Raw genomic sequence first — 23,080 nt, forward strand, 5'->3', positions numbered from 1 at the left:
CATAGACAAAAGGACAAAGAGGTGTTGAAGGTGGTGATATTATCTAAAGGAATGTGCTTATTAAGGGTAGAAAGCAGGACGAGCAAGGTACAGATAGCCCTAGTGGGGGTGGGGTGGGGTGAAGGAATCGAAATAGGCTAAAAGGTAGAGATAAAACAATGGATGGAAATACATTTAAAAATAATGGAAATAGGTGGGAAAAGAAAAATCTATATAAATTATTGGAAAAAAGGGGGATCGGAAAGGGGGTGGGGATAGAGGAGAGAGTTCAAGATCTAAAATTGTTGAATTCAATATTCAGTCCGGAAGGCTGTAGAGTGCCTAGTCGGAAGATGAGGTGCTGTTCCTCCAGTTTGCGTTGAGCTTCACTGGAACATTGCAGCAGGCCAAGGACAGACATGTGGGCATGAGAGCAGGGTGGAGTGTTGAAATGGCAAGCGACAGGGAGGTCTGGGTAATGCTTGCGGACAGACTGAAGGTGTTCCGCAAAGCGGTCACCCAGTCTGCGTTTGGTCTCTCCAATGTAGAGGAAACCGCATTGGGAGCAGCGAATGCAGTAGACTAAATTGAGGGAAGTGCAAGTGAAATGCTGCTTCACTTGAAAGGAGTGTTTGGGCCCTTGGATGGTGAGGAGAGAGTAAGTGAAGGGGCAGATGTTGCACCTTCTGCGGTTGCATGGGAAGGTGCCGTGGGAGGGGGTTGAGGTGTTGGGGGTGATGGAGGAGTGGACCAGGGTGTCCCGGAGGGAACGATCCCTGTGGAATGCCGCCGGGGGGGTGAAGGGAAGATGTGTTTGGTGGTGGCATCATGCTGGAGTTGGCGGAAATGGTGGAGGATGATCCTTTGAATGTGGAGGCTGGTGGGGTGATAAGTGAGGACAAGGGCGACCCTAACATGGTTCTGGGAGGGAGAGGAAGGTGTGAGGGTGGATGCGCGGGAGATGGGCCGGACACAGTTGAGGGCCCTGTCAACCACCGTGGGTGGAAAACCTCAGTTAAGGAAGAAGGAGGACATGTCAGAGGAACTGTTTTTGAAAGTGGTATCATCAGAACAGATGCGACGGAGGCGAAGGAACTGAGAGAATGGGATGGAGTCCTTACAGGAAGCGGGGTGTGAGGAGCTGTAGTCGAGGTAGCTGTGGGAGTCGGTAGGCTTGTAATGGATATTGGTGGACAGTCTATCATCAGAAATTGAGACAGAGAGGTCAAAGAAGGGAAGGGAAGTGTCAGAGATGGAGCATGTGAAAGTGATGGAGGGGTGGAGATTGGAAGCAAAATTAATAAATTTTTCCAGGTCCCGAGGAGAGCATGAAGCAGCACCGAAGTAATCATCGATGTACCGGAGAAAGAGTTGTGGGAGGGGGCCGGAGTAGGACTGGAACAAGGAATGTTCCACATGCCCCATAAAGAGACAGGCATAGCTGGGGCCCATGCGGGTACCCATAGCCACACCTTTTATTTGGAGGAAGTGAGAGGAGTTTAAGGAGAAACTGTTCAGTGAGAGGACGAGTTCAGCCAGACGGAGGAGAGTAGTGGTGGATGGGGATTGTACGGGCCTATGTTTGAGGGAGAAGCGGAGAGCCACCAGACCATCCCCATGGGGGATGGAGGTGTGGAGGGATTGGACGTCCATGGTGAAGAGGAGGCGGTTGGGGCCAGGGAACTGGAAATTGTTGATGTGATGTAGGGTGTCAGAGGAATCACGGATGTAGGTGGGAAGGGACTAGACAAGGGGAGAGAGAATGGAGTCAAGATAGTAAGAAATGAGTTCCGTGGGGTAGGAACAGGCTGACACGATCGGTCTGCCGGGACAGTCCTGTTTGTGGATTTTGGGTAGGAGGTAGAAGCAGGCCGTCCGAAGTTGGGAGACTATGAGGTTGGAAGCTGTGGAAGGAAGATCTCCAGAGGAGATGAGGTCAGTAACAGTCCTGGAAACAATGCCAGTGATGGAATAGTTGCACTTAAAGGCTTTGTTCTCAGATGTCACATTGCAATGTGGAGATCTTACTTGGTCTGTCTACATTTGAGAATTCGGGATTTCACAGTGTGAACCATTCATTCAGCTAGACCATTAGATCTAGGGTAATGAGGAGAAGTAGTGTGATCAATATTCCACTTCTTACACATATCCTGAAATGGCTTACCAATGAATTGTGGACTGTTATCCATAATGATCGCTCTAGGCACACCCAATAAACTGAAAAGAGCACTTAGAGTGTGCATGACAGTTTTGCTGGACACATTGTGCAGTTGTTGAATAATGGGGTACTTGGTAAAGTAGCCGACAATGATGATGAAGTCAGTGCCACGGATGTGAAAGAGGTTGGATGCGATTTTGGCCCAAGGATGGGTAGGAACTTCATGTGGACTCTTTGTGCTGACTTGGCATCTGCTCTTGACATGCCTCGCACTTCTTGATGGTGACTCAATGTCATTGCTCATACCCGGCCAATAGACTGTCTCTCTTGCGAGTATTCTCGTCAGATCTATGCCCATGTGTGAGTGATGAAGTTGTTGAAGAATATCAGGTCACAAAGATTCCGGTATGATGACCTGCCTGCCTTTAAAAATGGCTCCCCGGGAGATACCTAGCTCATCCCAGTAAGGCCAAAATGGTCTCACATGTTTGTGGACATGCTGAATTGAATCAGACCATCCTTCAATGATGGTTTCCACAGTCTCTGTAGTGTCGAATCGATTGCCTTTTCTTCTTACAGCCACTGGCATTTGTGTTGTCCAAAATGTACCCAATCGATTTGGAGAACATCTTCAACTTCGATATCAATGAAGTCAACTTGTAGATCTAAGATAAACCTTCTGTTAATTTATATAGATTTTTCTTTTCCCACCTATTTCCATTATTTTTGAATCTATACCTGTAATGCCCTGTCAGTCTTTCCACCCCACCCCCACTAGAGCTGTACCTTGAGTGTCCTGCCATCCATTCTTAATTAGCACATTCTCTTAGATAATATCACCACCTTCAACACCTCTTTGTTCCTTTGTCTGTGACATCTTTTGATTATCTGCTCCTATCACTGCTTGCTTGTCCCTACAACCAACCCACCCTCAACTTCTCTCCTCCCACCGCCCCCCCGCCACCTTAAACCAGCTTATATTTCACCCCTCTCCTAACTTTACTCAGTTCTGCGGAAGGGTCATGAGGACTCGAAACGTCAACTCTTTTCTTCTCTGCCGATGCTGCCAGACCTGCTGAGGTTTTCCAGGTAATTCTGTTTTTGTTTTGGATAAACTTTCTGTGTTTGCTGGGTTAGGCAATCTGCTAAGTGTATCCAGTGTGACCATCAAGTTACCTGGCTTGTCCCTGATCTCACAGTCATAACCTTGAATCTTTACCAAGAAGCGTTGCAGTCTTGGTGGTGCACTGGTCAATAACTTTCACCAAACCATCTCCAGAGGCTTGTGGTCAGTCACAAACCTTTTGCCAAATAGATAAGTATGAAAACGCATGATTCCAAACACTAAATCTAATGTTTCCTGCTCGATGTTGCAGTAGTTGGATTGCATTATGGACAGAGATTTCGAAGCAAATGCAATCAGTTTGCCTTTTTGTAGTCTGCATGCTCCCAGACCTTTCTGTGAAGCATCGACCTCCAGAGTAGTTGTCTCCCTAGGATCATAAAATTGCAATGTCGGTGTTTCTGATGATGACTGTTCAGAGTTTCAAAGAGGTATCAGTGATCTTCGTGCCACAGGGAATGCACATCCTTTCTTAACAATTCCCTTCATTAAGATTTTTGAGCGAAATTGGGAATGTATGGTGACAAGAAATTAAAGAGACCTAGACATCTTCGAAGGTCGTCCTTATCTTAAGGAGCTGGCATGGCCCTGATATCCTCTACTTCACTTGGGTGGGGAGGTATGTCAGCGCTGGAATAAACAGAACTGAAGAAATTGATCTGCTGCATGTTGATATCGCCTGACTGACGAGCTCCGATCCTTTATGACGTGCCACTTGCATCAGTAAATGCAGATTATGGTCATGTTCTTGCTTTGTTCCTCCCACCTGCAATACAGATCCATCCTGGCGCAGTGCATGTAATGTGGTCCACGTGAGTTTGTAAGAGATCCTGATGTACAGAGAGCCCGCAAGGAAGTTGTTGAAAACAGTATCATCCAAACAGGGTATGAATGTAATAAGCTCTTGGGGCTTCTCCGCGAGAGTTACTGACCAGTAACCGTGTTCTTCAACAAGAATCCTGCACCTGCAAATCTCGGATTTACCTCTTCTAATATGAGTATTTAGTAAGGACAACATATAAAAGCCGCATTTAAAGATGATGGATTGAGGCCTACTCTGAATGATACATCCTTCTGACACAAATAAATGAGCTGCACCAATCAGTGTGCTCTTGCAATCTCCTAATGTTTCTGTCTTTGTCCATTTGGTCTAGTTTGACCTTCAATTTGTCTGTGGTTGCTGCACTTACATGGTGGATCAATTGATGGACTTGCATTCTCCTGCAAGTCAGTATTGTAGCTTCCTTGAAACTGCCAATTTTGTCAAAACGTTCTGGATATTTCGATGTTAGGTCATGAACTGGGGGCGATAGGAGTAGTTTCGGAGATTGATCTGCCTTGTGATGTCTGACTGATTCCATGGATTGTGACTAGTGTGAGGTCCCGATGTGCTGGTAGACCTGCAATCGCTGAGCCTTTCGTCTCCATGATGTAGAACATCTGTGACACACAGGAGGACGGATTGTATTTGCTCTGAAGAAGAGTCATATGGATTCGAAACGTTAACTCTGTTTCTCTCCCCACAGATGCTGCCAGACCAGCTGAGTTTTTCCAGCATTTTCTGTTTTTATTACTATGGACCCTGCTCATGGATTTAGTGAACCATTGCATGCTGAACATTTTGCAGCAGTGAGTTTCGCCATGGCCTTCCATGTCTGTGGATACATCTTTTAGAATCCATGGGAGTAATATTTGCCCCTGTGTGAATCTTGGCCAATAACAAGTCACTGCCAACTTTCCTGATGCAGAGGATTCGAATCTTGACAAACACTTTGGACAGTGTGATGACGTCTATGTTTGCCATGAGATTGACGGTGTGAGACATGTGTTCACCGCCCTTCACCTCTTTGTGCACATCATTGTCATTTTCTGGTTTGTCAATCACATTGTGTATATGTTCCTGATGGGATACCGGGTGGTCACTCTTGTTGTTTGAAGGCCCCGTTGTGTACGGTCTGTTTGGGTCAGTACACGGCTCTTGGTAGCTGCATCAGCCTTTGCTCTAGTGCATGACCACTACCGATGACTCTTTCTGACACAGGCCTCGCAGAATTGATGAAAAACCGGGCATTCCCTTGCTGCGTGTAGACGGTCACTCCTTCCTCATGTCCTGCTCGGGCTGAGTGTTCCACTGAGTGCGTCAACAACTGAGGTTGTGCTTAGGACCCACAAGCTTTACCAAACTGCGAGGATCACTTCATACTTATGTCCATCCTTGAGTGGCTCTTCGGGGCTATATGTTTTGAGCTTGCCTAGCAGGTGGGAGTGGATGCGATCACCAACTCAACCATTCTGTCTGCTAGCTCTGTGTTTGATAAATCACAGTACGTACCCTTTACTCTGCATCAGCTGACGAAGTGGTCTCTGATTCTGTCGGCTGTTGTCGAAATGACATGAACTCTAGTCGAGGAATACGGAAGTTTAACCTGATTCTGAACTGGTTGTCCAATGTAGTCCATATCTTTTGGGGATCCATTAACTCTTCTGCTGTTAATCCTGACATGTTCAGCCTGTGTAAACCTTCATTCCCAATTGCCAGATGAATTTTTATGTCTTGTTTGTCTGGTTCAGACACACCTGAATCAAGAAACCGTAGCTCTGTACGCTGTTTAAATATTTTGAATTTGGTTAAGTCAGCTGCATCCCAATTCAAACTGGGGAATTTTGCGGACATTTTGACAAGATCCCTTTGAGCATCTGTGTTTAATTCAATTTATTGTTCAGCAACTCCCCGAAGCCACCTGTCTCTCTCTCTCTCTCTCTCTCCCTGTCTCTCTCTCTCTCTCTCTCTCTCTCTCCATTTCTCTCTCTCTTTCTCTCTCTCTCTCTCTCGATCCGGTCCACACCCTGGTCACTCACCTTTCCCGCCTGAGCTAAGTTGGTGCTGGTCCTGTCGACGCGCTGTCCCACACACGGAACTCACAGGTTGTGCACTGCAACCTCACCAGGAGGGATCCCTCTGCTCACCAGCTCTTTACCTGAGAACCACCTTGGCCCCGTGCCTTCAACGCTTTTCCGTGCGGTCACCGCCCTGTAATTCCAACACTCTCCGACACTGCAAACGAGTCGCAGTCTGACCAAAATGTCGAGGGCTGTCACGCGCCATGTACACGTGTGCTGTGTGCAACAGGCCAGAGGGAAACTGAGACTGGATCGCATGACACACTTCCCCTCTAGTGATGTCATGCTGCTTTCCCTTAAAGGCACATCGCAACACAGGTAACAAAGGCAGGGGGTGCGGGGTTGACATTAGGGAGGTGGGTGTAGGCAGTCTCAGTGATGGAGCAGATATGGGGTCGGAACCTCATCAGGGAGATAAATAAAATGCCAAAGGCCGCAAACAGTCTGGCTGAACCTCGGACAGTCACCAAGGAGCGGGATAGAGTCAGCGGTGTGTGAGCAGAGATTGGGATGGGGATTAAAGACAAGGGTTTCAGTCTTGTCAATATTTAATTTGAGGACCTGGATGTCGGGTAAGCAGTCTGACAATTTATTGACAGTGAGGTTAGGAAAGGGGACGCTGAGTGTTCATGCGAAAACTAACACTGTGCCTTTGGGTGATGTCATCGAGGGGCAGAATGTCGATGAAGGGGGCCAAGGTTAGACCCTTGGGGGACACCAGAGGTAACAGTGTGGGAGCAGGAAGGGAAGCCCCTGGCACTGATTCTCTGACTGTGATTAAACAGTTAAGAACGGAGCCAGGAGAGCAGCCCCAGGCAGCTGGACGATAGCGGAGAGGCGTCGGAGGAGGATGGTATGGTCAGCAGGCTCTGAAGTTGCAGGCTGGTCAAGGAGTGCGAGGAAGGAAAGTTTACCTTTCTCACAAGCGGGGGAGGGGTAGGAGTGTTGGGGGTCAGCTGATAAGCCTCCAGGATTACGTTCAAACAGATTTGGCAACCGGTCTGGGTGAGACAACCCGAGAACCAAACACAGGCAGCGACAGGCATCTGTCACAGAGCCAGAGCAGTGTGGCCAGGTGGTCAGACTGCCCCTGGACGGCAGCCAGGGTCTGACTGAAGCTGCGGACGTGTGATAAGGGAGCTGGAGACTAGGCACTTTAAATGATTTGCCTATCTGCTTATTTTACTCAAAGTTCTCACTCAAACTTATCCTGGGAGTGTTTGATGGGAACGGTGTAGAGGGAGCTTTACTCTGTATCTAACCCCGTGCTGTACCTGTCCTGGGAGTGATTGATGGGGACAGTGTAGAGGGAGCTTTACTCTGTATCTAACCCCGTGCTGTACCTGTCCTGGGAGTGTTTGATGGGGACGGTGTAGAGGGGGGTTTACTCTGTTATTTGCTGAAATATTTGCTGAAATGTTGCCCCATGGGCAGTTTTCACGTGTACTCTGTCAATATCCAACACCAACTCACCACCACCTCCCTCGAACCTCCATTGTCTCTGGGTTGTTACATTTTTTATCCAAAATCCAGCACCGGATGAGCAAAAATTTCCTCCAATTAAATATTGGGAAGACTGAAGCCATTGTTCTCAGACCCGCTCCAAGCTCAGCTCCCTAACGTCTGGCTCCATCCCTCTCTCTGAGCAGCCGTCTGAGGCCACGCCTGGTCTGTTCACTGTCTCGGTGTGACACTCGACCCCAAGATGAGATTCCCACGCATACAATCAGCACCTATTTCCAACTCCGTAACATGGCCCGACTCCGCCACGGTCTCAGCTCATCTGCTGCTGAAACCCTCAATCCTCCCTCCGATACCTCCGGACTCGACTATCCCAACTCACTCCTGGCTGCTCTCCCACATTCTACCCTCCGTAAACCTGAGGTCATCCGAAACTCTTCCGCCCCCTATCTTAACCTGCGGCGTCCCGTTCTCCTATCCCCTCCCCGCCACTATGCTCATCGAGCTACCGTTGGCTCCTGCCAAACAATGTCTTAATAGTATCGTTCTCATCATTGTTTTCAAATCCCTCGGTGTCCTCGCCCCTCCCTATCTCTCACCTCCCCCAACTCCACCACCCTCATCGAGGCCTCCCAAACAGCCCCAGTCTTAATCGCCCCGCCATTGCCTGGGGCTCCAAGCTCTGGAATTCTCTCCATAAACCTCTGTCCCTTCCTTTTAAAGCCGACCTCTTTGACCAGGAGATTTTGCGCGCCTACCCTGTGGGTCTGGTCTCACACTTTGGTTTCCTAACGTCCCAGTGAAGCACCTTCGGGGTTGGGGTGGGGTGGGGTGCGCGGAGGTGTCACTGTGTTAAAGGTGCTGTGCAAATATCAGTTGTTGCTGAAATCAAAAAGATTTCACTTTTTAAAGAAGTGAAGTTCCTCCCAAAATAAAGTGAAAAGTTTAGCTGCTTTTCCCCTTCCACAGGATGAGATAATGTAATGTTTGTTTGTGTTAAGGCAGAATCCTGGTGCGTAATTAGGAGTGGGTACAGCCTGTTCTGATCCTGCCAGACAATTATTCTACTCATAGAACATTCCAGTCTCCGACTGTACACCAACCGGTTCCAGCCAGTTTCAGAGATGCTATTAGCTCCTTAAATTGTTGGTTGTGGGGGGGGTGGGTGGGGGCGTTTAGGTGGCTTTTAAAGCCACTGAAGAAAGGAGCTAAATTTAACCATTTACTTCCTGGTGCCGGCAAGTTTGAGGCCAGAATTGGAGGAGTGCAGAGATCTCGGAGGGTTGTGTGGCTGGAGGAGGGGGGGGTGGGGGGAGAAGAATTGGTGGGGGCGGGGGGTTTGGAGGTAGGTCTTGTGAGGCCGCGGTGAGATTTGGAAAGAAGGGTGAGAGTTTTAAAATCGAGCGGGAGCCGAGGCCCTTGTGCTGAGCCTGCTCCATCTCCCAGCGAAGGGTTAAGGATTGGGCTGCAATCGGCTTATCGAGGCAGACAAGCTCTTCAGCAAACCAGAGGCCATTGGCTCGGGGGATCTGAGTGGCAGTCGGTGGGTTTTGAACAGAATGTTCTCGGGACTGTTTATCAGATGTTGGGCTGTGTGCCAAATCCTCCTGAAGCGACACAAACAGGAGGTGGAGCCTCGTAGCGCAAACACACACACACACACACTCCATACACACACACACACACACACACACATATATATATACAGAGAGCAGGGGACAGAGCTCAGCGCTTTTTGTACTCCACTCGGAGATTGGGTTTCAGCTGAAACAAAGCTTGTCCTCCAGCCAAAGCCTCTCCAATCCTCCTGTCGCCGTTTCTACGCTTTCAAGAGATACAAGTGAACCTTTCGGGGCTCCAGTGTGGGGAAATTACTGACCCGAGGCTTTAATCCGACGGAGAAGATCCGCTCGCTGCTTTAGGGTCTCCCCGTGGAAGGCCAGAGACTGGATTAGGAACAGTTCCCAGAGTGCGATTGAACAGGGCTCCGGGGAACATTGGAGTCCCCACCCCCCAGTGTGTGTAAACACAGTGAAGGCCCAGCTCGATAATCAGACCAGCCCGAACCCTGGGCTTTGGAAATAATCGTCAGGGGCTGGGGAAGGTCAGAGTGCATCAAGCGACCTTCCAACCCACACCACCCCCCCCTCACACTCCCTCACTCCCTCCCTCACACTCTCTCACCCCCTCCCTCACACTCCCTCCCTCACAGTTCCCCCTTCCCTCACACTCCCTCACCCTCTCCCTCACACTCCCTCCCTCACCCCCTCCCTCACACTCACTCCCCACCTCCCTCACACTCCCTCACACTCCCTCCCCCTCCCTCACACTCCCTCCCCCCTCCCTCACACTCCCTCCCCCTCACACTCCCTCCCTCACACTCCCTCACCCCCTCCCTCACACTCCCCCCTCACACTCCCTCCCCACTCACACCCCCCTCCCTCACACTCCCTCACCCCCCGTCACACTCCCTCACCCCTCCCTCACACTCCCTCCCCCCTCCCTCACACTCCCTCCACACCTCACACCCCCCTCCCTCACTCCCTCACCCCCTCACACTCCCTCCCTCACACTCCCTCACCCCCTCCCTCACACTCCCTCCCCCCTCATACTCCCTCCCCCTCCCTCACACTCCCCCCTCCCTCACACTCCCTGCCCCCTCCCTCACACTCCCTCATACCTCACACCCCCCCTCCCTCACACTCCCTCCCCCCTCCCTCACACTCCCTCATACCTCACACCCCCCCTCCCTCACACTCCCTCCCTCCCCAGTGAGTTCAGGGGTCACCCCCTCGGGACGAGGGAGTCGGCGGGGGGTGGGGGGGTCATGGCGACCGAGGTCCAGGCGCCCCCGGTCCGAGTGGCCGACCAGCGGAAGGAGAGGTCGCGGGACGCGGCCAGGAGTCGGCGGGGTCAGGAGACGGAGGTCCTGTACGAGCTGGGGCGGCAGCTGCCCCTCCCCCGCGGCGTCATCTCCCACCTGGACAAGGCGTCCATCATGCGGGTCACCATCAGCTACCTCCGGCTGAGGAGGCTCCTGGAGGCAGGTAATCTCAGTGCGCCGCACCCCCTCCGAGCGCTCGTCGGGGGTGGGGTGAGGCAATGGGGGAAGGGACTGTCCGCGCCCCTCACCTTCCTCCCGCTTCCATTTAATCCTCTCCCAGGAGGGGCTGCCATTCAGCCCCTTCAGCCTGTCCCACCAGCTCATGGCTGATCCTTAACTGCACTCACCCGCCCTGCCGCATTGCCCCTTAATACCCCCGCCCGCAAAACACACAGGTTAAGCCATAATCGGTCTCTGTGTGCATTTCACTCACTGAGCCATCACTGACACCAGTATCTAGCCTAAAAGTACCTCGCAGTGAGGTTAAATGTAGGATACGCTACACTAAGACCATAAGACCATAAGACATAGGAGCAGAAATTAGGCCATTCGGCCCATCGAGTCTGCTCCGCCATTCAATCATGGCTGATAAGTTTCTCAACCCCATTCTCCCACCTTCTCCCGTAACCTTTGATCCCCTTACCAATCAAGAACCTATCTATCTCGGTCTTAAATACACTCAATGACCTGGCCTCCACAGCCTTCTGTGGCAATGAATTCCATAGATTCACCACTCTCTGGCTAAAGAAGTTTCTCCTCATCTCTGTTCTAAAAGGTCTTCCCTTTACTCTGAGGCTGTGCCCTCGGGTCCTAGTCTCTCCTACTAATGGAAACATCTTCCCCACGTCCACTCTATCCAGGCCTTTCAGTATTCTGTAAGTTTCAATCAGATCCCCCCTCATCCTTCTAAACTCCATCGAGTATAGACCCAGAGTCCTCAAACGTTCCTCATATGTTAAGCCTTTCATTCCTGGGATCATTCTCGTGAACCTCCTCTGGACCCTCTCCAGGGCCAGCACATCCTTCCTGAGATATGGGGCCCAAAATTGCTCACAATATTCTAAACGTGGTCTGACCAGAGCCTTATAAAGCCTCAGCAGCACATCCCTGCTTTTATATTCTAGTCCTCTCGAAATAAATGCCAACATTGCATTTGCCTTCCTAACTACTGACTCAACCTGCAAGTTAACCTTAAGAGAATCCTGGACTAGGACTCCCAAGTCCCTTTGCACTCCAGATTTCTGAATTCTCTCCCCATTTAGAAAATAGTCTATGCCTCTATTCTTCCTACCAAAGTGCATGACTTCACACTTCCCCACGTTGTATTCCATCTGCCACTTCTTTGCCCATTCTCCTAACCTAAGGTCAGGTGAATGAAGGTTAATGACCACCCACTATCACTTGTGAACTGTCCAGGCGGAAATTGTCCCACTTCAGCTCCCTTGGCCCGAAACTCTGGAATTCCCTCCCCTGATTGTCAGCCCTTGGATCAGTTGGTAGTGCTCTTGGCTCTGAGTCCGAAGATCATAGTCCCATTCCAGGACTCGAGCACCAGGCTGACACTCCAGTGCAGTGCTGAGGGAGTGCTGCACTCCCCGAGGTTCCGTCTTTTCGATGAGACGTTAAAACCAAGGCTCCCTCTGCCCTCTCGGGTGGACGTAAAAGAGCCCGCGGCACTATTTTGAGGATGAGCGTGGGAGTTCTCCCCAGTGTCCTCGCCAATATTTACCCCTCAATCAACATCACACGTAAAAAAAACATTATTATTTATCAGGTTGCTGTTAGTGGGAGCTTCCTGTGCACAAATTGGCTGCTGCATTTCCTTCATTGCAACAGTGACTGGGCTTCGTAAGTAGTTCATTGGCTTTAAAGCGCTTTTAGCCATCTTGAGGTTGTGAAAGGCGCTGTCAAAATGCAAGATTTTCTTCCAATCTTTTCAAAAATTACTACCTCTCTCACTCTCTCTCTCACTCTCAGCTCCTTAAAACCAAAGCTTTTGGACCTGTCCTAAGATGCCCTTTTGTGTGTCAAATTTTGCCTGCTAACGCTCCTGTGAGACACCTTGTGATGCTTTACTGGTTATAAGTGCTATATGAATGCAAGTTATTGTTGTTGTTGTAGTGTGTGAATATGTCGCTCTTTAACCTGTCTTAGTGGGTCACCCAGGGGAATGCTTGTTTAGTAAAACTCCCTGAACTCTGACACATGACACAATGCGCAGGATAAACCTGAAAACTGTGACCTTATCTTGAATCCTCTGAGGAAGAGGAAAACCTCAGGTAGGGGCGACTCAGAGAGGCGGCTCTGATATTGGAATATTTTCACGGGCTCAGAAAGGAACTTTCCTTTTCGAGAGTCACACAGAATTTACAGCACAGGAACAGGCCATTCGGCCCATCTGGTCTGTGCTGGTGCTTATGTTCCGCACGAGTCACCTCCCACCTCTTCTTCATCTCACCCCATCAGAATTCGAAACAAACCAGATGAACTGACAGCGCAAGTGGAAATAAGTAAGTACGATCTGTTATGGCACAGCTGATGGTAAATGCTGAGCTGCTCAAATCCCAGAGGGAAACTTGAAACAACTGCCGCAACTTGTTTTGCAATTTGTAGATATTTCGAGGTGCCTTGAATTCAGTAAATAGGCCACTGAGTCTTATAGGTTTCTTACAAAACTAAATTAAAACTTTATTAAACAGAATACATAGGTTTACAAATTACTATTATGATAACTCCTAGAATGCCTTCTCTTGCACACAGCCATCTCTCCTTTCTACATATTTTCCCCTTTGAATGCAAATTCCCATTGTTTCCCTATGTCTTTGTACTTTACCTCTCTAATAATAAAATCTATCATAGTACCAAATTTACCAGCAATCTTTGGGAAAAATAAACACACTGTTTCTTAATTTTTCCTGGCTAGGTGAAACATTTCACCCCCTCTTTTTGAATTCAAGCTAGTCTGGTTTATTTACAAATGAAAACATTCCCTTTACACCTCACATTCTAAAACTTCCCCCATGTTTACCTACTTAACATTTCAAATGTAGCTTATCTTCTGAAGCATCAAAGCCTTCAGATTAGCTGCCTTTAATTCATTTAAGCCCCCACCCCCACTCACACACACACACAGACCCAGAGACACAGACCCCACTATTACTCTACAATAAATTCCAATAACATTATGAAAATTATCATGTCTTCCTGACAGACCTGATAGCCATTACAGAAACATGGTTACAGGATGACATAGATTGGGACCTGAATATTGAAGGGTATGTGACATTTAGGAAGGACTGGGAGTTAGGAAAATGTGGAGGGTGTCTCTGTTAATTAATGATGGTATTAGCACTTTAGAGAGGGATGACCAAAATCCAGGAAACCAGGATGTAGAAGCAGTTTGGGTTGAGATGAGAAATGATAAAGGCAAAAAGTCATGTGTGGGAGTGGTGTAAAGGTCCCCTAATTGTAACTACACAGTAGGACAGAGTATAAAAGAAGAGATAAGGGGAGCTTGTCAGAAAGGTACAGCAATAATCATGGAGGATTTTAATCTACAGATACACTGGAAAAATCAGATGGGCAAAGGTAGCGTAGAATGATTTCTGGATAGTTTCTTAGAACAGCACATTCTGGAGCCAACAAGATAGCAGGTTAATTGATAACCTCCTAGTGAAGGCACCCCTAGGTAGCAGCGATCATAATATGGTTGAATTTTACATTCATTTTGAGGGAGAAATGAGTGCATCTAAAACTAATATTTTCAATTTAAGGGCAATTATGAGGACTTGAAAGCAGAGCTAGCTATGATGAACCGGCAAATGAGATTAAGGGATATGTCAATAGACGTTCAGTGGCAGACATTTAAAGGGATATTTCAGAATCCCACAGAATAGATACATTCCAATGAGAAAGAAAAACTCCAAAGGGAGGGCCCACCATCCATGGTTAACTAAAAAAAGTTAAAGACAGTATCAAACTTAAAGAAAAAGCAAATAATTGCGCAAAGATGGGTGGCAGATCAGAAGATTGGAAAGAATATAAAGAACAGCAAAGAATGACAAAAAGATTAATAAGGAGGGAAGATTAGAGTATGAGAGAAAGCTAGCTAGTAATATAAAGATGGACATTAAGAGTCTCTATAGATATTTAAATAAGAAAAGAGTTAACAAAGTGTCCGTTGGTCCGATAGAGAGTGCGTCTGGAGAATTGATAATGGAATGTAGGAAGATGGCGGATGAATTAAACAGGTATTTTGCTTCATTCTTCACTGTGGAGGGCAAAAGTAAGATCCCAGAAATAACTGTAAATCAGCAAATGGAAGGGAGGGAGGAACTCGGGAAAATTACCAGGAGAGTGGTATTGGGCAAATTGTTGGGGCTGTGGGGCTGACAAATCCCCAGGTCCGAATGGACTTCACCCTAAGGTCTTCAAAGAAGTGGCTAGTGAGATAGTTGATGCACTGGTTTTAATTTTCCAATGTTCCCTAGGCCTGGATTTTTCCTATGTCGGGTGGGCTGGGCGGGAGTGGGTGGGGGCGGGCGCGGAGCTGATCGCTGCGCGCAGCCATTTTACGCGGGCGGCCAATTAAGGCCCACCCAGCGTAATGCGCGGCCAGAGCGCTACCTGTGCGGGCGGGGGGAGGCGGGAGAGTCGGGGTCTGCGCTCTTTTGCGCATGTGGCCCTTAACATTTTGGCAGATGTGCAGCCGACTCCGGCGCACACCCGCCAAACAAAATATCGCGGTGACGTCAGGACACACGCCCAACGCCATCACGCGCCATTTTACCCATCGAGGTATTGGGCCCCCCCCTACTCGCCGACCGGAAGATTCTTGTCCCTGGATTCAGGGAAGGTTCCATTAGATTGGAAAATAGCAAATGTAAATCCTTTATTCAAAAAGGGAGGGAGGCAGGAAGCAGGAAACTACAGGCCAGTTAGCTTAACATCAGTCAATGGGAACATGTTAGAAGCTATTTTTAAAGATGTTATAGCAAAGCACTTAGACAAATTCAAGGCAGTCAAGCAGAGTCAACATGGTTTTGTAAAAAGAAAATCATATTTAGCCAATTTACTGGAGTTCTTAGAAGCAGTCACATGTGCTGTGGATAAAGGGGAACGGTGAATGCACTGTACTTAGATTTCCAGAAGGTATTTGAAAAAGTGCCACATCAAAGGTTATTGAAGAAAATAAAAGCTCATGGTGTAGGGGGTAACATATTGACATGGATAGAAGATTGGCTAGCTAACAGGAAGCAGAGAGTTGGCATGAATGGGTCTTTTTCTGGTTGGCAGGATGTAATGAGTGGTGTGTCACAGGGATCAGTGCTGGGGCCTCAACTTTTTACAATTTATATCAATGACTTGGATGAAGGGACTAAAGGTATGATTGTTAAATTTGCTGATGACACAAAGATAGGTAGGAAAGTAAATTGTGAAGAGGACATAAGGAGGCTACAAAGTGACATAGATAGGTTAAGTGAGTGGGCAAAGATCTGGCAAATGGAGTATAATGTGGACAAATGTGAAATCGTTCATTTTGGCAGAAAGAATAAAAAAGAAGCTTATTATCTAACTGGTGAGAGATTGAGGAGCTCTGAGATTCTGAGGGATCTGGGTGTCCGAGTGCATGAATCACAAAAGGCTAGCATACAGGTACAGCAAGTAATTAGGAAAGCTAATAGAATGTTATCATTTATTGTGAGAGGAATTGATTACATAAGTAGGAGGGAGGTTATGCTTCAGTTGTACAGGGCACTGGTGAGACCACATCTGGAGTATTGTGTACAGTATTGGTCTCCTTATTTAAGGAAAGATATAAATATGTTAGAAGCAGTTCGGAGAAAGTTTACCAGACTAATACCAGGAATGGGGTCGTATGAGGAAAGGCTGGACAGGTTAGGCTTGTATCCACTGGAGTTTAGAAGAGTAAGAGGCGACTTGATTGAAACCTTTAAGATCCTGAGGGGTCTTGACAGGGTGGATGTGGAGAGGATGTTTCCTCTTGTGAGAGAATCTAGAACTAGGGGTCACTGTTTAAAAATAAGGGGTCGCTCATTTAAGACAGAGATGAGAAGAAATTTTTCCTCTCAGAGGGTGGTGAGTCTTTGGAACTCTCTTCCTCAAAAGGCGGTGGAAGCAGAGTCTTTGAATATTTTTAAGGCAGAGCTGGATAGATTCTTGATTAACAAGGGGGTGAAAGGTTATCGGAGGTAGGCAGGAATGTGGGGTTGAGGTTACATTCAGATTAGCCATGGCCTTATTGAATGGCAGAGCAGGCTCGAGGGGCCGAGTGGCCTCCTCCTTCTCCTAATTCATATGTTCTTGTGTATGTTCGTATCTCCTTATATTTCTTTCTCCCACATGTGTTTATCCAGCTTCCCCCTTAATATATCTACACGATTCACCTCAACCTCTCCCTGTGGGAGTGAGTTCCACATTCTCCCCACTCTCTGGGTAAAGAAGTTTCTCCTGAATTCCCGATTGGGTTTATTAGTGACTGTCTCATATTGATGGCTCCCTAATTCATAAATGGAAACATCTTCTCTACGTCGACCCTATCAAATCCTTTCATAATTTTAAAGATCACTATCAGGCCACCCCTCAGACTTCTCTTTTCTAGAGAAAAGAGCACCAGCCAGTTCAGTCTGAGAAGCCTAGTTGAAGGGGCCGAGATCCTGCACAAAGCTAATTGGCAATCTGTTTACATGTGAATGTCTTCACAGAGTCAGCAGACATTGACGGGGTCTCCCTCACTAACCCCCAGGGGCAATGGGCACTGACAGGGTCTCCCTCACTAACCCCCAGGGCAATGGACACTGACAGGGTCTCCCTCACTAACCCCCAGGGGCAATGGGCACTGACAGGGTCTCCCTCACTAACCCCCAGGGGCAATGGGCATTGACAGGGTCTCCCTCACTAACCCCCAGGGCAATGGACACTGACAGGGTCTCCCTCACTAACCCCCAGGGCAATGGGCACTGACAGGGTCTCCCTCACTAACCCCCAGGGGCAATGGGCACTGACAGGGTCTCCCTCACTAACCCCCAGGGCAATGGACACTGACAGGGTCTCCCTCACTAACCCCCAGGGCAATGGGCACTGACAGGGTCTCCCTCACTAACCCCCAGGGGCAATGGGCACTGACAGGGTCTCCCTCACTAACCCCCAGGGCAATGGGCACTGACAGGGTCTCCCTCACTAACCCCCAGGGCAATGGACACTGACAGGGTCTCTCTCTAACCCCCAGGGGCAATGGGCATTGACTGGATCTCTCTCACTAACCCCCAGGGGCAATGGGCACTGACAGGGTCTCCCTCACTAACCCCTAGGGGCAATGGGCATTGACAGGGTCTCTCTCTATAACCCCCAGGGCAATGGGCACTGACAGGGTCTCTCTCTATCCCCCATTGGCAATGGGCAGTGACAGGGTCTCTCTCTATCCCCCAGTGGCAATGGGCACTGACAGGGTCTCTCACTAACCCTCAGGGGCAATGGGCACTGACTGGATCTCTCACTAACCCCCAGGGGCAATGGGCACTGACAGGGTCTCTCTCTAACTCCCAGGGGCATTGGGCACTGACTGGATCTCTCACTAACCCCCAGGGGCAATGGGGCACTGACTGGATCTCTCACTAACCCCCAGGGGCAATGGGCACTGACTGGATCTCTCACTAACCCCCAGGGGCAATGGGGCACTGACTGGGTCTCTCTCACTATCCCCCAGTGGCAATGGGCATTGATTGGGTCTCTCTCTATCCCCCAGGTACAGCAGACCGAGAGAGGGCTGATTTGGATGGCCAGTTCAATGGGATTTACCTCAAAGCCCTCGATGGCTTCATCATGGTTCTGACTGAAGAAGGAGATGTTGTTTATTTGTCAGAGAATGTCAACAAATATCTCGGACTGACCCAGGTAATGGGAAACAGCACCCGCAGAGTTAACAGCCCAGTGGAGGCCTTAGGCAGTAGAAAACTGGGATAGTCGGGGGTCTCTGGGCCCTAATATTGGGGCCTCCTGATACTAATATTTGGATCTGGGGGCGTAATATTGCGGGATGTCTGGAATATAACGCGGGAATATCGGGAGTGGAATATTGATTGTCTTAGGAGTGTAAGTGCCCAGGTGAATTTGAACAGTTTAATTTAAACCAACTCCCTTTCTTGCTTTCGAACAGTTGGATCTGATTGGACACAGCATCTTCGAGTTTGTTCACCCGTGTGATGAAGAGGAGCTGAAGGATTTCGTGACTCCACAGCATGGTAATAATTACCCCCATACCCATGGTAACAACTACCCCCATACCCATGGTAACAATTACCCCCGTACCCATGGTAACAATTACCCCGATACCCATGGTAACAATTACCCCCATACCCATGGTAACAATTACCCCCATACCCATCCATTACTGCTCAATGGGAGGGAGCGAGGGGAAAGTGAGGGGTAGGTGGGAGTGAGGGGGAGTGCGGGTACTGGGGAGTGGGGGCAGGGCTAACTGGTCCGGGGCAAATGTGTTCATGAGAAGCGATTCTGAAGTCATGTCTTATGACCATGAAAGGGAGGGAGGGAGCACTGGAGATGGAGGGACTCCCATCATCTCCACACACACCTTAAACTGGCATGGGGGGGTGACCTGGTGGGAGCGAGTTATCAGAATGGAATAATAATTCAACTGACTAACCAACTCAGTTACTGACTGACACTGACTAACCGACACTGACTAACCGACTGAGTTACTGACTGACATTGACTAACCAATTCACCAACATTGACTAACCAACTCACTGACACTGACTAACCAACTCAGTTACTAACTGACATTAACTAACCAACTCACTGACACTGACTAACCGACACACTGACACTGACTAACCGACTCACTGACACTGACTAACCAATTCAGTTATTGACTGACACTGGCTAACCAACTCACCGACACTGACTAACCGACTCACTGACACTGTGGCTTGGTTTCGGAATCGCTTGTCCGGTTAATTAAAGAAGCCGCTCTCTGACTCTCTATTTTTCCAACGACAGGCCTCCCAGTGAAGCAGGGCATTCACACGGAGAGAGATTTCTTCATAAGGATGAAATCCACTCTAACCAGTCGCGGACGCACAGTTGCCATTAAATCAGCAACCTGGAAAGTGAGTAACACGGTGACTAATACTGCACCAATCACCATAACAACCCCTAACCTTATGTTACAGTTCACATTCCTGACCTATATCATTGACACATACAGGGATAGGAGTTCCAGCGTGTTGAGGTACAGTTCAATGGGCACTAACCCCGTGCTGGGGTAAAGTTCAATGGAGATTTACCCCTGTTGGTGTACAGTTACATATGAATATATGAATTAGGAGCAGCAGTAGGCCATTCGGCCCCTCGAGCCTGCTCTGCCATTCAGTAAGAACATGACTTACCCCATGTTGGGTACAGTTCAATGTGCACTGACCCCATGTTGGGTACAGTTCAATGGGCACTGACCCATGTTGGGTACAGTTCAATAGGCACTGACCCTTGTTGGGTACAGTTTAATGAGCACTGACCCATGTTGGGTACAGTTCAATGGGCACTGACCCTTGTTGGGTACAGTTTAATGGGCACTGACCCATGTTGGGTACAGTTCAATGGGCACTGACCCTTGTTGGGTACAGTTCAATGGGCACTGACCCTTGTTGGGTACAGTTTAATGGGCACTGATCCATGTTGGATACAGTTCAACGGGCACTGACCCATGTTGGGTACAGTTCAATGGGCACTGACCCATGTTGGGTACAGTTAAATGGGCACTGACCCATGTTGGGTACAGTTTAATGGGCACTGACCCATGTTGGGTACAGTTGAACGGGCACTGACCTATGTTGGGTACAGTTCAATGGGCACTGACCCGTGTTGGGTACAGTTCAATGGGCACTGACCCATGTTGGGTACAGTTCAATGGGCATTGACCCGTGTTGGGTACAGTTCAATGGGCACTGACCCATGTTGGGTACAGTTCAATGGGCACTGACTCGAGTTGGGTACAGTTCTACGGGCACTGACCCATGTTGGGTACAGGTAACAGGCTCCGAGTATCTGCTTCGAGTTCACCATTGAGTATTTAGTTCAGGGTGAGACCCAGGGGAAGGGATATTTTGGGGATGAGGATCCAGTGGGTGGGCTGAATAGACGCTTTTACTGAAATGTTTAACTTGATGACACTGCAGGTGTTGCACTGCACAGGACATGTGAAGAGATGTGAGAGGAGCAGCCAGATTTCCGACAGTGGGTTCCCAGAATTCCCAAAGTCCTTCCTGATGATGATCTGTGAACCTATTCCACACCCATCCAACATTGAGATTTCGTTGGACAGCAAGACCTTCCTGAGTCGCCATAGCTTGGACATGAAGTTCACTTACTGTGACCAGAAGTAAGGAATTAGGTTAATATTGACATTAGAGTTACATTAAGAAGACCCAAATGGATCAACTGGAGGATTGTGTTCGATTCTGGGCACCGTACTTTAGGGAGGAAGCGAAGGCTTTAGAGAGGGTGCAGAAAAAGATTTAAGAGATGAGGGATTTCAGTTATGTGGGTGGATTGGAGAAGCTGGGGTTGTTCTCCTTGGTGAAGAGAAGGCTGAGAAGAGATTTGATCGAGGTGTTCAAAATCATGAGGGGTCTGGAGAGAGTAGATCGGGAGAAACTGTCCCCATTGGTGGAAGGATCGAGAACCAGAGGACGCCGAGTTAAAATGATTGACAGGAGAGGCAAAGGAGACGTGAGGAGAACCTTTTTCACACAGGCGAGTGGTTAGGATCTGGAATGCGCTGCCCTAGGGTGTGGTGGAGCATGGCATGGCTTTCAAAGGGAATTGGATAATTATCTGAAGAGAAGAAATTAGCAGGGCTGCAGGGAAAGGGCAGGGGAGTGGGCTAACTGAATTGCTCTTGCAGAGTGGCAGCATGCCCTCGATGGGCTGAATGGCCTCCTTCTCATGGAGTGGGGCTTGAACACACAACCTTCCTGCAAGGCGCTACCCACTGAACCGCCGTATTATCAGGGCGATGGGTTTTGGTAAGGCGTTCCGGGATATTGACCCAGAAGCAGCCCAAGCTAAAATGGTGTGTGTGGCTAGGAGGGGAACTGAAAGGTGGTGGTGCTCCCATGGACCTGACGTCTTTGTCCTTGTAGGTGGTGGGGATCATGGGTGGGGCTGAGCTGTCAGCAACTCTGGAGACTTGCTCAATCTTGAGTTTCATCTTAGCAATAACAAACTGACACGAAGCCTGAGCTCGAGGGGTTAAATTCCATCCTGGAGGGTTCAATGTGCAGTCGAACTATTTGTCAACTGGCAACGTTCCAACCCTTGGACTGAGCCGGGGTGGGGGATGGACATTAGCCTCCAGCAAACTCTCCCTGACTGTCACGAGCTGTCAGCCACTGGGTAGCAGAGTTGAGGCACGTACCACGAACCATGGGATCAGACCACAGCACACCGTGCCAACGGACACAGGATCAAAACAACAACATGAGACACCACGGTCAGAATATAACGCTCGGAGGGCGGGCACACGCCTGACCCCACTGAGCGTAACATGATGAGCGATGATGTCAAGCGAGCGCCCCGAGGCCATCGCGCACTCCCGCGATATTTCGATCGGCGGGCACACGCCAGAGAGTCGGCAACGCCAACAATGAATAGGCCGATTTGAAGTCATTAAAGTTCTAATTGAAAGAAACTTTTCGCTGCCCTTTGGCCTTTGCATTTTTTTTAGGAAATCTCACCTGCGGGCGGGTGGGACGAGGTTTCCAACAGCGAATTAAAATAAAATTAAAATTTTAACCTTTCATTCGTAACGTGACTGGGTCACATGAGGGGACATGTCTTGTCACTTTTTTTAAAGACCTTTATTTTTAATGTTTTAAGCTCTTCGTCTCCCTGTGCCTCAGGGAGCTTGTTCCAGCCCGCACACCTGCGCCAACCTGCACTCTCGCCCCCTCCCCTGCCCCCTCCACACGGGCAGCGCTGCCGCACGTGTTTTACGCTGGGCGGGCCTTAACCGGCCAGCGTGAAATCGCAGTCCGGCCCCCGATGGCGGACGGTGGTCAGCATCCCAACCACCCCCCTGCCCGCCCGCCCTCCCGGCAAAGGGAGAACCCCCCTCCCTCACGACAACGTGCACAGGATCAGGCACCATGCCAGAACACACACGGAACATGCCAACACGCGTGGGGGAGTGGGCGGTAGAAGAGGAAGATGGATAGAGAAATGTATTGCCCTGCCGCAGGGCAGAAGACAAGACGCAGGGTAGGAGGGGATGGGAGTGGGACTGGGCTAGGCGGGATGGCACACTGTGGGTGGGCCAGGAATGGAAACCACCCACATTGTGATGTGAGCGTTGATGCTGAGCTCCTGTCGGCCAATCCGTGACTCTCCCGCTCTCTTTCTGCAGAATCACTGATCTGATTGGTTATCACCCGAAGGCAATGCTTGGACACACTTCCTACGAGTTCTATCATTCGCTGGACTCTGGTCACATGACCAAGACACACCGTATCTGTAAGTATCTCCCCTTCTGTAATTG

At 49.1% G+C, this 23,080-nt stretch overlaps 1 protein-coding gene across 7 annotated transcripts in view; it reads left to right on the plus strand.

Moving 5' to 3' along the window:
- The first annotated feature begins 10,446 nt into the window (after positions 1 to 10,446).
- LOC144671353 (hypoxia-inducible factor 1-alpha-like) overlaps positions 10,447 to 23,080 on the plus strand; it is a 37,949-nt gene continuing 25,315 nt past the window's right edge. For 4 of the 7 annotated variants that reach the window (XM_078533205.1, XM_078533206.1, XM_078533202.1 and 1 more), the window contains exons 1-6: positions 10,447 to 10,669; positions 18,272 to 18,420; positions 18,683 to 18,767; positions 19,546 to 19,655; positions 20,721 to 20,923; positions 22,949 to 23,055. In XM_078533205.1, the coding sequence (XP_078389331.1) occupies positions 10,450 to 10,669; positions 18,272 to 18,420; positions 18,683 to 18,767; positions 19,546 to 19,655; positions 20,721 to 20,923; positions 22,949 to 23,055 (874 nt within the window). In that variant the 5' untranslated portion in view covers positions 10,447 to 10,449. Of the gene's footprint in view, positions 10,670 to 18,271; positions 18,421 to 18,682; positions 18,768 to 19,545; positions 19,656 to 20,720; positions 20,924 to 22,948; positions 23,056 to 23,080 lie in introns of those variants that run through there. The other 3 variants (XM_078533203.1, XM_078533208.1, XM_078533207.1) reach the window with 3 other exon arrangements.

Source organism: Cetorhinus maximus, chromosome 32 (genome assembly GCF_964194155.1).
Source record: "Cetorhinus maximus chromosome 32, sCetMax3.hap1.1, whole genome shotgun sequence".
Taxonomy (NCBI): Eukaryota; Metazoa; Chordata; class Chondrichthyes; order Lamniformes; family Cetorhinidae; genus Cetorhinus; species Cetorhinus maximus.